The following is a 17641-nucleotide window of genomic DNA, read 5'->3' as shown; positions in this document are numbered from 1 at the left end:
AGATACTCTGCAAGGAAAGTTAGCGTTAAGGAGAAGGCCGAATGCCCCCCCCCCCTGAATCGCCGGGCTGTCAACGGGACCCCAGCTGTCACGCCCCTCCGGATACCAGGCGGGTCCACGCAATGCCGGTGCGCCCCGCTGCCTCGACCGGCGACGACCTCGCCGAGCTCTCAACGCCGGCGAAAACTAGCCGTTACCTCAGGGGAAAGTTCTCTCCCCAGAGCTCTGCAGGTTTTATTCATATTAGGACTCTATGAAATGAGTAGGCAGTTTCTGAGAAAAAAAAAAAAAAAATTAAAATATAGTATATCAAATGCGACGATCTGAGTTTCAGAGATCATGATCCAAATTGGATCATTAAAATCCTTCTCCGGATCAAAATATTTAGGTTTCTCTCTCTCCCTTCTCCCAACCTAAATGAACCCCTGAAACCCTAATTCTCTCCCGATCAAGACTGTAGGGTTCCTCCATTCCCCCACCTCCCCTTCCCTTCCCTCCCGATCTCTCCATGGGAGCCAAGGCCGAGAATGGCGTCAAGCCCACTCCCCTCGCCTCGCCTTCCTCCTCCCCTTTCCCTTCCCTGAAAGCCCTAAAGCTCAAAACCAAACAGCAGGAGCTCCTGATCCGCGTCTCCGCCCTCGCCCTCATCTATGTCCTCGCCTTCGCCGTCCGCCTCTTCAGCGTCCTCCGCTACGAGTCCATGATCCACGAGTTCGACCCCTACTTCAACTACCGGACCACCCTCTTCCTCACCAAGAACGGCTTCTACGAGTTTTGGAACTGGTTCGACTCCGAGAGCTGGTACCCCCTTGGCCGGATCATCGGCGGCACCCTCTTCCCCGGCCTCATGGTCACCGCCGCCCTCATCTACCGCGCTCTCCGCTTTCTCACCTTCGCCGTGCACATCCGCGAGGTCTGCGTCCTCACGGCCCCCTTCTTCGCCTCCAACACCACCCTTGTTGCCTACTTCTTCGGCAAGGAGATCTGGGACGCCGGCGCCGGCCTCGCCGCCGCCGCCCTCATCGCCATCTGCCCCGGTTACATCTCCCGGTCCGTCGCCGGGTCCTACGATAACGAGGGGGTCGCCATCTTCGCCTTATTGTTGACCTTTTACCTCTTTGTGAAGGCTGTGAACACGGGATCGCTGGCATGGGGCCTGGCCTCGGCGTTCGGTTACTTCTACATGGTATCGGCGTGGGGCGGGTATGTGTTTATAATCAACTTGGTGCCGCTGTATGTTTTGGTGCTGCTGATCACGGGGAGGTATTCGATGAGGCTTTACGTTGCTTATAATTGCATGTATATTTTGGGGATGCTGCTCGCGATGCAGATCCGGTTCGTCGGATTCCAGCATGTGCAGTCCGGAGAGCACATGGCCGCCTTGGGTGTGTTTTTCTTGATGCAGGTTTGCACCTCCTTTCCTTCTTTGTTTCTACGTGTTATAGTTTGTTCTTTCACTTGGTTCTGATTAGGGGATTTAAAAAAAAAAACAGAACATTTGTCCCTTTTTTAACTATAATTAGTTGTAGAAAAGTGGTTGGCTATCGTGACATATAGCTGCACAGATGGTGACTGATATTTGACTAATTCATAGTGACCTGCTTATGGTTGTCTTTCAGTAAAACATACTCAAATGAACTAATAAACATGAAAATGCCTTCTGATCGTCAAATTCATTGTATCATGTTAAATACATCATCCAGCACGATGTCCATTATGAAAACCAGTGGATGATCAATGAAACATTTTTTTTTTCCCTTCATTGTATATGTATTGAAGTTTCTGTTAGGCTTTATCTGCCATACAATAGTTAGCAGATGCCCGAGTCGTTTAATTTATTGCCACTTTGCGAGCCTAACATATGATCCTTGTTTTCAGGTTTTTTACTTTGTAGACTGGGTGAAATACATAATAAATGATCCTAAATTATTCCATTCCTTCTTGAGAATTACTCTGACATCTGCAATAATTGTGGGTGCTCTTGCTCTTGGAGTTGGCATGGCAACTGGTTATATCTCTCCCTGGGCAGGAAGGTTTTACTCCCTGCTTGATCCGACATATGCAAAGGATCATATACCCATCATTGCATCTGTTTCAGAGCATCAACCGACAGCATGGTCATCATTCATGTTTGACTTCCACATCCTTCTGTTTCTCTTTCCAGCAGGACTCTATTTCTGCTTTAAGCGTCTGTCAGATGCCACGATATTCATAGTTATGTATGGCCTGACAAGCATGTACTTTGCTGGTGTGATGGTTCGGTTAATTCTTGTTGCCACACCTGCTGTATGCCTTATTAGTTCTATTGCTCTCTCTGCCACAATAAAAAATCTGACAACATTGATACGAAAAAAGAGCAAGGCTGCACAGACATTTTCCACCAAAGGGATATCTAGCTTGAAGGCATCAGCTAAGGTAAGGGCTTGCAAAACAAAAAAGCACATATTGTAAAATCTAACTTCTTCTCATGTGACTGTCTTTATGATCTTCTGGTTAGTTTTGGTTTTATTTTTATGAATAATGCATTTAAGAACTCGGTAATGATGGTTCGTCTTCTTTCAAACTTTTCAACATTTTAGATTTTTTAAAAACTAGAATGGAGCATATATAACTAATTTATGTGAAATAGTCGAAGAAATACCAAAGTGATAGTTGGAACGTATTTTCCAAACCAAGGATTGATAGATGAAGACATTTCTAATATGTTGAGTTGATGAAATTGGGATATGGTTGTACTAAAGTGGATTTTAAGTTGCATACATAGATAATGTAAAATTTTAAGAGCCAAACTTGGCTACACTCGAGTGGATTTCCACTCAGATCTGGCCAGGTCTATATTAGATAATGAGGGTCTCATATCTATGATTGGAACCGTTGGATGCGATCTACTATCTCTAAACTACTTACACATCAAAAATTATGTGATTTGGAGACTTCTATCCTATGCATCAAGTGATCAAAAAAAGTATATATGATTCAATATTATTTAGGTTATCCAATTTTTTTGCCTATTTGATGTATAGGCTAAGGATCTCCAAATCACATGATTTTTGGTATGTAAGTAATTTTGAGGTAGTAGATCACATCTAGCAGTTTGGATCATCAATATGGGACTCCATTCATCCAAACTAGATGTGACCGGATTTGATGGGAGATCTACTCGAGTGTAGCCAAGGGTTGCTAAAATTTTAATACCATTCATGGTCATTATATGAATCAAAATGTTAGGAAATAATGCTTGAATTATAAATTAGTGCTTTTCTGGAAGTAGTCATCGCAATAAAGATAGATTCAAGTTTACTGAGATCAAAAAAGACCTCAACAAGGAGATGCATTTTGATTCTTTGATGGCACAGAACAGGGGATAACCTATGAACAAACAGTGTGTATGTGTAAATCTGTGCTCACGTTTTCATTTATGCACATATACATGCGCCGGCATATGTTTTTATGTGAATATTAGATTGGCAGGTAGACTTACAAATACATGTGTGCAGGCATGTATTACTGGAGGGACCATTTACATGTATGGATGTTCCATCTCAATTTTTCAAGATCCTAGCTTCTTTTACAAAAATATTTTCCTACAGAACATGAGCTGGCATATTGACATCAACATTCTTGTATCATTAGTTATATAATTTTAAAGCTATAGTTTAGAAGTACATTGTTTACCGAGTTTATAAATTTGAAGCATGTTTGAACATGTAAATATAGCAGCTTGACATTTCCAAGTTTGAGGTAGTTTAATGATTGAGACATTGATTTGGACAATGATATCAATTAGAAAATTGCATTCCTAAAGCTGACATTTTCTCATTGAAATTATCTTTGAGAAATATAGTTTGAGGTGCAGTACTTGATGAGCCATTGTCTCAAAATTTTCTATCCTTTGCGCTTGTTGCATGCTTGTTAGAGACGAGACCTATAATTATATGATGATGGATCACTATCTTCTTGAAGCATCTTGATGTTGAAAGTTCACAATTTAGATGTGGTGTGCTACTACAATATTTCCTCACAAACCTTTTGCAGTTAAGGAAGATGTTTTATCTGATTAGGATAATTCCTACTTTTTCAATTGGCAGGCATCACTTGATCAAGCTTTGCCTTTCCAAAGAAATGTTGCTATTGCTTTGCTTGTTGGTGCATTTTATTTGCTTGGTAGATATGCTATACACTGCACCTGGGTCACATCTGAGGCATATTCTTCGCCCTCTATTGTCTTGGCTGCAAGGAGCGCTCATGGTGGCAGAGTTATATTTGATGATTACCGTGAGGCATATTTCTGGCTTCGTCAAAATACTCCTCCAGATGCCAAGGTGATGTCATGGTGGGACTATGGATACCAGATCACTGCCATGGGAAATAGAACTGTGATTGTAGACAATAATACTTGGAATAATACACACATTGCTACTGTTGGGCGTGCAATGTCATCATATGAGGATGAAGCATATGAGATAATGCAATCACTGGACGTGGATTATGTGCTTGTTGTATTTGGTGGTGTTACTGGCTATTCTTCTGATGATATTAACAAGTATGGGTTTAACTTACCTAGTACATTTGCATGCATTCTTCTAATTGTTTAGCAAAGTGGCAAAGCCTGTTTCCTAAAGATGCATCAATGAACTGCTTATTCAGTAACCTTTTAAGTTTAGTTACCTGTTTGATCATGTTTACTTATCTGATGATTTTTTGTATGCTGTGACAGATTTCTGTGGATGGTGCGTATCGGTGGTGGAGTTTTTCCTGTGATAAAAGAACCTGATTATCTTGTGAATGGCGAGTATCGCGTTGACAAAGGGGCGGCTCCAAAAATGTTGAACTGTCTCATGTAAGCTTTCCACACACATTGATTAGATTTCAATGATGAAATATGAACCAACCTTGTTCTACTTTCTTTTTTATTTTCTTCTAATGCTGCCTGATTGATTCATTCTTTTTAAGACAATAAGTAGTTGGCCATTTAAATAAAGAAGAAGCATGGTCAATCACATCTACTTACTGGGAATGGGGAAAAGTAAATAAACTTTTGAATAAACAAATTTTACCATGAAAACTGCTTTTGAGAATTAAACATTGTACTTGGGGAAGGGAGCTTAGAAATCCTATGGCTGTATAAATTCTTAACTAATTCTGATTATGTCAATTTCGATTTTTTTTATAGTAGCTATATGATCTAGAATCAACCTGATGGTTCACCGATATTTAAAAATGTGTTGCACCAGCAAGCTTTTAGTCTGGCACCTTCCATCACTTTACATGAGGTTTTAGTCATCGTCATACAGCATTCAAAAGTGTCACAAAGAGCCCTTGGTCAAATCATTTATCTTAGGTGTCAAAAGTAAAAGTTTTAGCTATGATTATATACTAATTCTTGTGATATGTTAGCCAAATCTTAGTTATGCTAGGAGTCCTTGAAGTGGATATATGCCACATAGAGGGTTTTATCCAGGCCTTTTAGACTAATGATATTGTGATAGAATTAATTTTATTCTATTAAATTCCACACCTGTTTCTATTCTTTTCTTGAATTTCTTATTTTCTTTTCTTAGCTTGCCTATATTTGCTTCTATCCCTACAAGCATTCTTCACATTTACATAACTACATCTGATGTCAATTCAAGCACATTGTGTCAGCTGATATGCATCTGAAACACCATTTATTTTATTGGGAAAGGTGTAAAAGACTATCTTCTTTTTATCACATTAGAAATATCTCTTAGTTCTACATTTTCGATAAACTGCATTCATTCAATAAACTTTTTAAGAACTGGAGTTATCCCAATGGAAAAGAGATATATAGGATGAATGGCCAAGGCCAATTGCAGTTTGTGTATCCAATGTTCTTAGGCATGTGTGGTTGTACTTCTGTGGTTTTATGGATGCTTTGTGAATATTCTCAGACTATGTGGATATTTTTATAAGGCCAAGGAAGTTAGATTTGGTGGTGGATGAGAGGTTCTTTCAATCCCACGCAATGTGCTGTGGGGAATCGGGATGCAGAAGAAAAATAATTCTTTTACTCATCATGCTGAGAGTACTAAAAATGAGATTTCAGACATCTATTATGTTTATGTTTGATGTCCAGTTTTTCCTGAAATAAGTTTATCTGGTGATGGACAGGTACAAGCTTTCTTATTATCGGTTTGGGGAGCTGACAACAGAGTATGGAAAACCCACTGGGTAAGTAACTTGCCTTCCATCCTACGTGTCTTTGATCAAACCCATGCAATTTAATTCTATAGTTTGGTCATTTACTCTTCCAAAGGAGATATTACATCCATTAATTTACTTTTTCATGAATTAGCATGTTGTCAATTATTAGGGTCGGCGGAACCGTCCCGAATCGGATGGTTCTGGTCGTACCGAGCCATCCCGGCGGCGGACCGGGACGGCTCCGGCAACGGAAACGAAACCTGTTGCTGGAGCTGGAGAAGGAGAAGGAAAGAGAGGAAAAGAGAGCGAGCGGGGGTGGGAGAGGAAGAGGGAGAGAAAGGAAGAGAGAGGGAGGTGGAGATCGGCTGGCGGAGGGCCAACGAAGGCCGGTGAGCCATGCGGAGGACGCTCCTTCGGGCTCCGCTCCGCCACCCTCCTCTCTCTCTCTCTCTTTTCCTCTCTCCTGTTCGTCCTCTCCTGCCTCGTCTACTATGTCGGTACAGGCCCGGCAGGGCATGGCATGGCACGGCGTGGGCCGTACCGACCTGTGCTGCCGGGTAACCGATGTGCCAGGCAACCCGTCTGGGGCTCGGTGCCGCACAGCAGACCATGTCAGTTACTCTTGTAAAGTCATGATATATGATTCTGTTTTTACTTATAATGGTGCTTCAAAATGTGAAAGAGAATTGTTCACCTCTTCTCAAGCATAAAATAATTGCATTGATTATACGTTAAGTTGTGTAAACAGATAATAAAAATTCTGAAATGCTTATTTCTTGCATGCAATTTTATTATGAGTGCATCTTTCATAAAACTAATCTAAGTACACTTACCAATATGGTCAAAAGTTACTAATTCACATTTGGAAGATTTATTGGCCAAGAATTTTGCACTGATTTAGAGGATCGACATCAGGACTTCATGTCGTCTTTGGAGTCATTTAGGCACAGAAAGACAAGTCTTGTTGCACTAGGTTTGAGTCTAATAAGTAATTATGTAGTTTATGTACTTAAAACTAACTAAGCTTTGTGTAACTTATACAGATATAAGCTATTAGATATGTCAGTTTAGGTTAATCGATGTGGTTATTAGATTGATTTTATATCTAGGCAGGTGCTTTAGCGTTAAGCTGCCCCTATAAATCCATGCGAATTTAATAGGCCTATGACAACCACTTTCCTAGACAATGGATTCTGCTCGAGCACGTAAGTAGCTGCTTGTGACAAACATTTTTTAGGATTTCTAGACTGGCTATACACACACATGCTTGTATAAATCGTCTATGATATATGCATACATACATTTTTTTATTAAAAAAATGCAAGCATGTGTATGTATCTGTATACATTTAAGGGCTTGTTTGGCTATTCCTACAGGATTAGGCTGAAAATCTTGTAGGATTCGTGGACTAGGCCATCTATTTGAGCATGACCCTATAACAATTAAACTCTGGGAAGAAAAAAAATGACCTCCATAGGTCTTTTTTTTTTCTGCAGCCCAAAGGCTAGGATCTAGGCTGAATTTGGACAGACTATTAAAAAATGTAAGCTAGATGGACCAACAGGCCCGATTTCTACAGAATTTTTAGCCCAATTCTCTAGGAATATCCAAACAGACCCTAAGGCTATAAGTATTATTGTCGAATTTGGGGATAAGTATTTGCGGTTTTTCTGTTTACTTGTAGCATAATCTTTGTAGGTTTCTCTCTTAAGAAGTCTTGAGACTATCAAATATGCTGCTTAGGTTAAGTTGAAAGCCCAAAGATTATTTAGGAAAGGATATTTTTGATTGTTATCTCATTTATTTTATTACTGAAATCTGATGAGCCCCACATCAATTTTCCTGTAGTCAAATTTACTTAATTAGAAAGATTAATTAGAATTTACTCATGAATTAAATATGAAAGTTAAGGGTCACAAAGTCTGACATGGATTTTTTTTGGTATAATGCCTTTTTCCGTAATTTAAGCCAGTTCACATAATGAAAATAAATATGAATATTTAATTATTAAATTCATAAAAAGTTGAGGATCCTTCAAGATAAGTTTCTTCAGTTATGTTGATCTATTATCGTATATTTCGACTTAGTTCACATTAGCCAAATACACAGGAATTCTGAAACTTTCTTGTTAAGCAACCTGCTTTTAATTGTGACCCTCCCTGTGAATAGCTTTCTGCACTGAGTGAGTGATGGTGATAAATTGTCCTATGTTAAAGTTTGTTGTTCTAGGCTGCTGGCAAATTGACATAGAATGTTACAGTCATGTGATTAATATTTGGTAAGTATTTTGGCTTGGGATCTGAAATGCAACTGGGAAAAATTGTAATGATGCAGTTCTCGATTACTGAAATCAGAGCAACTTTTTTCTTCCTTGTTAAAGTTTCTTAGAAAATCTGCAGTTCCACTCAATATTCAGAGTCATCAGTTCAGACAGTGCAATTAAATGTTCTAGCTATACTGTCTGTTCAGAACTAGTTTTACATTGTTTTTTGCTGGGGTAGCTGCATCTATGTGATGCTAGGATCCATAGTGTAAATTTATTTTGCTGCTTTAGTTATGATTTCATGTTTTAATTCAGACTTATTTTTGGCAGGTATGATCGAGCAAGAGGAGTGGAAATTGGAAATAAAGATATCAAGCTTGAATACTTGGAAGAGGCATTCACAACATCGAACTGGATTGTTCGGATATATAAAGTCAAGCCACCCAAAAACAGGTGGTGAGGTCTCTGAACGTCTTGCCTTTTAGATTAGAGGAACCCCAGATATGAATCACTGTGCTCAATCTGCAGAACATTGCACGATCTTATATACAGTGGAAGGTGAGCCCATGTAATGTAAAACATGGGTTTTCATTGGTTGGGGTTCTGTTTGCAGGAGGGTTGATTTTTCTTGGAGCGTGACAGAATAGCATGTTATTTCAATATGCCGAGGCTGGATACCGTCAGTTTGAGTTCTAGGCTTTTCATCCCATCCCCACCCCTTTTATTTATGTTTTAGCTGCAAAGTAAATTTTGACAGAACTAGCAATTCTATCTTTTTGGAATCTCTTAGCCATGTTTGCATTAATTATTGATACACAGCAACTGGACTTGACACACTGCAAATTTCATGGCATCTGAAGCGCACTCTAAAACGTCAGCAAGTCGTTAAGAAATCACACTGGTGTTCATGCAAATTTTTTGGTAACAGAGATTTCTTGGTTTGCTTAATATGTAAGGTGGTTCTTATGACGGATTACTTGGCCTCCTGAACAGATTCTGCAGTGATATTTCCATTCAGAATCTTGTTTGGATCGTCAGAGGTGGTGAGCAGCACATTGCCAATCTTTGATGGACACCTTGTAAGAGGACGTGGTCTGCGTGTGAGAGAGGTACAGGTTGGATAAAAATAGGGAATCATGCATGTAAAAATAGTATTAGTCTGCCGAGCAGCTTGCAGGCCGTGCAGTTATCTGAATTTTCTGCCATGGAAGTGAGCTCTTGTTGGTTGTTTCTATTCTTGGGTTTTGAAGGCTTCAGATGCCCCGGGTATCCCCGGCGTTTTGTAAGGTGGCCGGTTTTTTGGAGGGTTGGGGGTGCAGTGATGGAGCTAGGCCCCGGGTAGCTTTGAATGGTTACTTGAAATTTTTAAGTTTCAATTAGACCCTAAAGGTTAATTTATTGTATCAACGTATTTATGCTGTTAATGGACATTGATAGAAGATTAAAATTCTATTTTACCAAGAAAACTATTCTATCCGTTATCTGATATCTATTCAGAAAAAAAAATTACAAGGATTTTTACAGACTCCCACCATCTCTGGGATCCTCTTCCTTTTTGCCATCTTCCTCATCTACTCCCCAGATGCTCTTCCTCGGCGTTCATCTCGTTCATTGACGTCCGTTCCAATCGATGGGTATTTTAGTATTCTTCCTCATTTGTCAAATTAGATAGACATCCTTTTGTACAAAGAAGAAAGAGAAACGGAGAAGAAGATAAAACATATGCTTTTCTTTAAGCAAATGATATCCATGGCCATGGCCAATTTGTTGAGAAGATGAAATGGTAAAATGTATGCCCGCCTTTGCAATGGCCGCCAAGGCGAGAAGGAAAGGATCAAAGGAAAGAGGAGACAGAGGAATTCAGAGAGAAAAAAAAAAAAAAAACCCGACTCACTTCTCGAGGCATAAAACACAAACAATGTTGCTGGAAATTGGACCCGGGGGCAATCTTCGGTCGAGTGAGAGGGAGCAGCGGGTCACCACGGCGGGGCGGCGACCAGTCGGCGGGCGGCGTCCTCCGCTTGGGGTGGCTGGAGAGAGGGAGCTGGGGGTCCTCACGGCGGGGCGGCGATCCGTCGGCGAGCGGCGTCCTCCGTTTGGTGTGCCTGCAAACAAGCCGGTGGCCGGGTCTTCCGGCGCCGGCCCTCCGACGCTCAAGTCAGGGAGGGGGCAAATAGTGTTGAAGAGGAGATAAAGTGTTAGTAGAGCGTGTAATTTCCCCCCCCCCCCCCCCCCGCCTGAGAAGCCAAGGTTCCCTTTTATAGGCGGGGGTCGGTGTACCTGTGATGTAACGGGGCGAGGCCGTAGTACGGCTTGGCATGTTGTCCAGGTCGGCGCACGGTCAGGCGAATTATTACATCGATGTCGGCGGTGAGGTCGTCGTACGACCTGAATTGGGGCGCTGCCAGGCGAATTATTGCATCGGTGTCGGAGGTATGGCCGAGATCGGAGACTTATCATGGTTGACTAGACTCTGCTGGGCTAACTTGCCGTGGAGAGCCGAGGATCCGTAGATGTCAGGAGCCATGCGCATTAATTGTGGAGTAAGCCGGAGATCCGCATTAATTGTCGAGTAAGCCGGAGATCCGCATTAATGGTCGAGTAAGCCGGAGATCCATATTAATTGTAGAGTGAACCGGAGGGTTGCAGCGGCCATGCGCAATAAATGCTGAAGCAGTGGCAGGATATGGTCCTCAGTTGGACCTCGGAGAAGTACGGCCGTAGTAGGTGGCTGACAAGGGTAGACCTTGAGCATCAAGATTTTTCTAGGTCGAATATCTTGAGGTCGGGCGTTCCGAGGTCGGACGCCGACTTCGGCTGTTCAGGGTCGGCGATTGTGCGGCTTCTTGGGGGCATTCGTGTCGAGGAGAAAAATCTTATTCCCCCAGCAAACAGAATAAAAGATTTTCACGTATCCCTCTCCATCAATGGCGAGTAATTTCTACCATGCAAAGCCAGGTCCCAGACCCCCATACAAAATGATCAGAGGGGAAAAATTGCAGGGAATTATGAGGAGAAGAGACAGAGAAGAAAAGGAACCATCTGTTTCTTTCCTTCTTTTTTCTCTCTTCTCAGCCCGGCGATTGAGCACCGGAGGCAGAGCGCGGTTGCATGGAAATTGTCGGTTGAGAACGAAAGGCGGCAGCTGGCGGTAGGCGGACGCGATCTCGCCGTCGTTGACGACGAAGGAGGAGGAGGAGCCGAAGTCGTTGTGGAGTCGCTTCCTTTCCTTTCCTTCGTAGGTTGGAGCGATCGAGTGCTCCGCTTCCCGCTTTCTCTGCCATTGAAGATGTGTTGAATAGGTTGAGGTGGTGGAGATCGGAAAGGAGGGAGAAACTCCGACTGCTCTTTAAAGTGGTTGAGTAGGTGGCGGAGGAGGACCACGATGGGGGAGGGAGCTGGAGAGCGTTGAATTAATTTTCAAAAAAAATCTTGTTTTTTCAAAGCTAAACATTTAGTGGTGGTGATTCTATCCTGACTGCATCAACTCTCGCGCTCTCTATCTCGAGATCGGATCCTCCTTCCCCTTGATACCAAGAAACCGACCCCTCTTCTCCTCTCCGTCATGGCCAAACACTTGGCCAGATATATACTCCCCATGAACCCATGCCTCCCTTCGCTTCTCCAGGCCTGCACCACCATGGCTCAACTCAAGCAAACCCACGCTCATATCATCGTCGCCGGCCTCTCTCTCCAACACGACCAGACCTCCACCAAAATCCTCCACCTCTGCTCCCTCGCAACCCCTCCCGACCCCACCTATGCCCGCCTCCTCTTCCACCGAATCCAATCCCCCGACACCTTCTCCTGGAATTGCCTTCTTCGAGCCCAAGCCCGTTCCCAAGACCCAATACGAACCATCGCCCTCTACAACGAACTTTTGAAGAGAGGCGCCAAGCCAAATGGCATCGCCTTCTCCTTTGTCATCAAGTCATGCTCTAAACTTAAAAATATGCACTTCTTAGTGGGAATTCATGCACAATTGCTAGCCTTAGGATTTCAGTCTGATGCTCTAGTACTGAATTCATTGATCCATGGTTATATTGCTGGTGGATCCCTCAATTCTGCCCGTGCGGTATTTGATGAACTGTCGGAAAGAGATTTGATCTCCTGGACTGAGCTCATCAATGCATATGTTCGTAGCGGCTGTGCCAAGGAGGCCGTTGAACTATTTCTTCTTATGGTGGAAGCAAATGTGAGACCTGATGACGTTGCTGCTGTTGCTGTTTTCACGGCATGTGCTCAGTTGGGGGATTTGAATTTGGGCAGGAAGGTAGAGAGCTTAGCTTGCAAGCTTGGAATACGGTACACTACTTATGTGGTTAATTCGTTGATAGATATGTATGGGAAGTGTGGGAGCATTGGTGATGCTTGGAAGTTGTTTGATGGGATGGTGGATAAAGATATTGTATCTTGGAACTCTATGGTTGCCGGATATATTAGATGCGGCAACATGGTGGCTGCAAGGAGACTCTTTGATCAGATTCCAAAGAAGAGTGAAGTCTCTTGGAGTTTGTTGATCAATGGTTATGTGCAAAATCTTTGCTTCAAGGAAGCTTTGATGGTATATCGAGAGATGAGTGACAGAGGTGTTGCACCCAATGAAGCAGCCATCACTGGTACTATTGCTGCTTGTGCACACTTGGGGGCTCTTGATTTCGGGCAAGAGATACATGTGAGCTTGGACAAGAGTAAACTCCAATCGGATGTTATTTTGAGCACCGCCCTTGTAGACATGTATGCCAAGTGTGGCTGCCTGGAGATGGCTTGTGGATTGTTTGACAGTATTGTAAAGAAAAATTTAGTGTCGTGGAATGTGATGATAATGGGATTGGCCATTCATGGGAAAGCTTCTGAGTGCCTTGAGCTCTTCTCCAAGATGTTGAAAGATGGTCCGAGACCAAACAGCTTGACCTTTGTCGGGGTCTTGTCAGCGTGTGCTCATGCTGGTTGGTTAAAAGAAGGAAAGGAGTATTTTGATAAGATGACCAGAGTTTATGGAATTGCTGTTCGAGCTGAGCATTGCTCTTGTATGGTCCATCTCATGGGACAGGCAGGACTTCTGACCGAGGCCTTTGAGTTCATCAGAGAATCCCCTGTGGAACCTGATGTCGCTACCTGGGGAGCTCTTTTAAGCGCTTGTAGGGTCCATGGCTGTGCTGAACTTGGAAAGTTTGTTGGGGAGAGGATCCTTGAGTTGGATCCATCTCACAGTGGAGCTTATGTTCAGCTATCAAGTATGTTTGCTGCTGCCGGTAAGTGGAGGGAAGTTCTGGAAATCAGGAAGGAAATGAAAGATAGAGGGATCAAGAATCGGCCTGGATGGAGTTATTTTGATCTGAATGGGACGATTCATGAATTCCTCGTGGGGGTAAATTCACATCCAAGGATCAAGGATATCCATTCTGTGTTGCATGAAATAGATATCCAGATGAGTTCAATGTGTTGTGCGCAGACTGCACGATGACAATGATGTTTGGAATTTTACTAGCTTTCATCATATTACATCTCTGATCTGAGCGTAAAAGGGGTTATGAAGAAAAATCTTTTAAAAGGGACCAATCAAGCAGATGAAACTTTTGTTTTGTCCAGACAGTGGATGTAATTGAAAAATGAATAGAATGACCATGACATAATGGATTTGACCGGGACAGAACTCACTCAGGTGAACTGTGAACAGTGGACGGTAAGAAAGGAGCAAGTGGCTAGGATTTTTCATAACATAGTAAGTTTTTGCGGCACTGAATCATAAGCAGATGCATTTATGTGGATTTCTAGAGTGAGCCAGGACAAACTGAAGTGGAAAATGAATATTTCTGGGCATTTGCTTGCAACTGTCATGTGCTGGAATCATATGAGATGGTATCTTTAATGATATCAACTCTACAAAGTGCATAGCATAGATAGGATGGTGATCTCATCCTAAGATGTGATGGCCCACTCATTTTTCTTCTGGAATAGTGCATTGGGTGAAGGGTGAAGAGGATGTGAACCAACTGGAGTACTCTTGAATTGCTTGAGCATATCAGCTAGAAGACCTGACAGACGTTAGCATTGAATGGATCTTCTTGAGTTGCAAACAATCACCTAAGTTCCTTCATGTTTTCATGTTTTCTGCAGGAGGTCCGCTTACACCAGAAAGAGATGAGAAAGGCTAGCAACAGTCAGTCAAGATAAACAAAATTAAAGTGGTGAATACACCATATTCCAAGGCTTCAGAGTTAAGACCAATGCATGGCATGTCATATTCTGTTTTGCTGCTCTGTGCATTGCCATGCTACTCAATGTTGTCTCATGGCATGCATACCAATTTCATCAAGTCCTGAACTCAAATGTCCAGGCATGATATTTTAGTGAGTGAATGCATTATGGAAAAATAGAATATTTTCAAAAGCAACATTGGTTTATTTTCCTTTTAAAGTGCAAAACTTTTGGCATGCAATGTATTTTATCAAATTAAGCAGAAGAGTACTGTGTAAATGATCATGTGAGTTACCAAAACCTCGATTCCAGAATATATCGCCTGTACATGAAGTTTCTGAAATTGCTTATAGTTGAAACACATATTTTGCTAGTCATATACGCTGTGAACCAGCTGTGATGGTAGCATCAACTAGAATTCATGTGTCCTGTGCAACTGAAATTTATGAATGCTCCTTCTACATGCCTCTAATGAAAACTTACTGCAACTTTCTTGTTTCCAGTTTACCTATTGAGATAGTATATTGTATGTTATTCTTGATTGATTTTTTGAGATAAATTTTACTCTTAGTTGATATCATGAGGATCTTTTTTTAAAGAAAACTTATTAAAATGACCTTTTCTTGGGGTAAAGAAGGATTGGTTTTGACTGTTAACTTATATCAGTCTTCTTAAATTTGTTTGCTTGCTCTGTAAGATGAAATTGTAGGTTCATATCTTCAATGATAGCTGATTTGCTCAATGGCTTCTCTCTTTGCATTTCTAAGTTCTCTGCATCATTACTTGAATTGCTATCTTGGCTATAAGAAATCAAACTCATGACTTTGTTTGCCTTAGGGCTTGATCTGTTGATGAGTTTGATGAATTAAATCACAAAACTTGATTTATATGTTATTAAAAGACCAGGAATAACATGCCTTGTCTGGATAGATGCTTTCTTAATTTTTCTCTTGATGTGTCTAGAGAGAGGCATACATACATACATCTATCTGTTTTTTAAGGTCACGAGCTTATTGTCATATGTCCACAGATCGAGCCAAAAGTTTTTGACGTCATAGTTTTTAGTTATGTTTGTTTATAACAAAAAATCAATGAGAATGAAACAGACACTGTATTGCATCAATAGTTCCCGCTACGCCATTTATTTACATAGGAGATGCTGTTGCTCGTAAATGACATGTTCAGTTGTTTTAGGATAATTTGGCAATGTTTTTGACAATCAATATCCTACGGACCATGTAGTGCCTAGAATATCTCAATGCTCATTTCTCCACTTCAATGTTACTCTCTCTCTTGAACTTTACATGCAAAGAATCTGCAATCCATTAAAAATATCTCCAGCTTGACATGGCATGAACCTGCTATTTGCCACTTAAAAATAAAAAGAAAAAGAATGTTTCAAAGCACCTTAGCAATGTTCTCTTGATCTTCATGCAACTTGCAACTTTTTCCATGACATAAATGATTTCTTGCATTAGTCTGAAAAATTGAATGAACCACATATCTTATTTTCAATGGTTTGTGAAATTCATGATTTATTTGGGACTCGTACAATAAATGATTGGCAAAATGTTAATGGTGCTAGCTATTGTTGCTGCAACTGGTGTATTCTTCTATGGCTTCCTATCTTTAAACTTCTGCGGTTGTTTTAATTTTTTTTACTAATATAAGACACCAAAATACAATGATAAATTGAACATTCTTATTTATCTTAATTTTCTCCTTGATTTTTGAAAGGTCGACTTCTTTTCAAACTTTTGATGAATTATATTTTTTTTCTTGACTTCAAATTGTTGCCTTAGGGCCAATGTGTTCTTGAACGACAAAATTGTGATCATATGCATTATATAAACATGTCAACTAAGCATCTTTCTTTTTAAATTTTTGACATGCTTATTTGTATCTAATTACATTAGATATTAAAAAAACCAACAAATAGCTAGAGAAAGCTTTGTAGATAAAGCCAATCTTGGATAATGGGGGGGGAAGTCTTGATAACGATTATGGTAGAGTAATAAGGGCAATAGCATCATCAAATGCCTTTGGAGCATCTCTTCATGCTATCATTTTATGCAAATCATCATTACTGTTTGGATAAGAAGCAAACTGAGTCTAATTGAACAAAAAGATGTGTTACTAACATTTACATTTGAAAATCTTGTCTCATCACCTATCATAATATCTTTCCGTGAATCTAGGGTTTTAAATCATCAGAAAGAAAAAGATATGCAAACATCCAAGCAAAGCTAGCCGCAAAAATTGGATGTAGGATCCACATCAATAGAACTTGTTTGTAGCTTATAAAGAGCTTGAGCTGCAAATTCGTGTGATCATGTGTACACCAATCTTCTTGATCACTAATATCATAAATGACGTTATACAACTATTTTACTTTATATATTTTAAACATAACTGATGTTATACCATAGGCTCCTTGTCGTCTGCTCTTTCTCAACTTTGCATAAAAATAGCAATCTATGACTCCTTTATCTTGCATGAGATTTTAATACAACACCATTGATTATGGTGTGTATGTTTAGCAATCCTCTTAATCATCCTCTTGATCATTAAATTCCATAAAAAACAGCCTGCAACTCCTTTTTTTTTTTTTACTAGCAAAATCATAAACATGGGTCATGCACATATGACACAGGGTAGAATTAGATGCCACGTTGGATGGTCTTTGCATCAGGGTTCCATTTTCAAGTCCACTAATGACTCCCAAGACAACAAAAACATAGTCCAGTCATAAGAACCCAGGGATTCCTCCGCAGTGGATTCTATCAGGTGGCCCCCGAGCACGGATAAATACGACCCGCATCGAATCAACGGTGGATACGCTCCGTAGTTGACAGGTGTCCATCATTCAATACTAAGAGGATTTTTATTTCTAAAACTAAAATAATATCAGGAACCTTCTTCCGTTTAATCGTACCGTTGAATCCAGATCAGACGGCCAAGAAGTTAGATATGTATAATATTCACCGTATAATCATCGGCATACAGTGTGAT

The 17641-nt window shown here is 41.0% G+C and overlaps 1 protein-coding gene and 1 pseudogene across 2 annotated transcripts; both read left to right on the top strand.

The window, feature by feature from the left end:
- The first annotated feature begins 227 nt into the window (after nucleotides 1–227).
- On the top strand, nucleotides 228–9217 carry LOC103716881 (dolichyl-diphosphooligosaccharide--protein glycosyltransferase subunit STT3B). The gene is made up of 6 exons (XM_008805072.6): nucleotides 228–1405; nucleotides 1879–2415; nucleotides 4089–4543; nucleotides 4718–4840; nucleotides 6133–6192; nucleotides 8759–9217. The coding sequence occupies exons 1-6, from the start codon at nucleotides 509–511 to the stop codon at nucleotides 8886–8888; spliced, it is 2202 nt and encodes a 733-aa protein (XP_008803294.1). The 5' UTR covers nucleotides 228–508; the 3' UTR covers nucleotides 8889–9217.
- A 2019-nt stretch (nucleotides 9218–11236) lies between these two features.
- On the top strand, nucleotides 11237–16020 carry LOC148699791 (pentatricopeptide repeat-containing protein At2g29760, chloroplastic pseudogene; annotated as a pseudogene). The gene has a single exon (XR_015974116.2). The product of XR_015974116.2 is annotated as a pentatricopeptide repeat-containing protein At2g29760, chloroplastic pseudogene (transcript).
- The last annotated feature ends 1621 nt before the right edge of the window (nucleotides 16021–17641 follow it).

This window comes from Phoenix dactylifera, chromosome 16 (genome assembly GCF_051530095.1).
Source record: "Phoenix dactylifera cultivar Ajwa chromosome 16, Ajwa_hap1_PhDact_Kaust_v1.1, whole genome shotgun sequence".
In the NCBI taxonomy this organism is placed as follows: domain Eukaryota; kingdom Viridiplantae; phylum Streptophyta; class Magnoliopsida; order Arecales; family Arecaceae; genus Phoenix; species Phoenix dactylifera.
The sequence above is the reverse complement of the archived record's forward strand: the minus strand, read 5'-3'. Positions and strand labels throughout refer to the sequence as shown.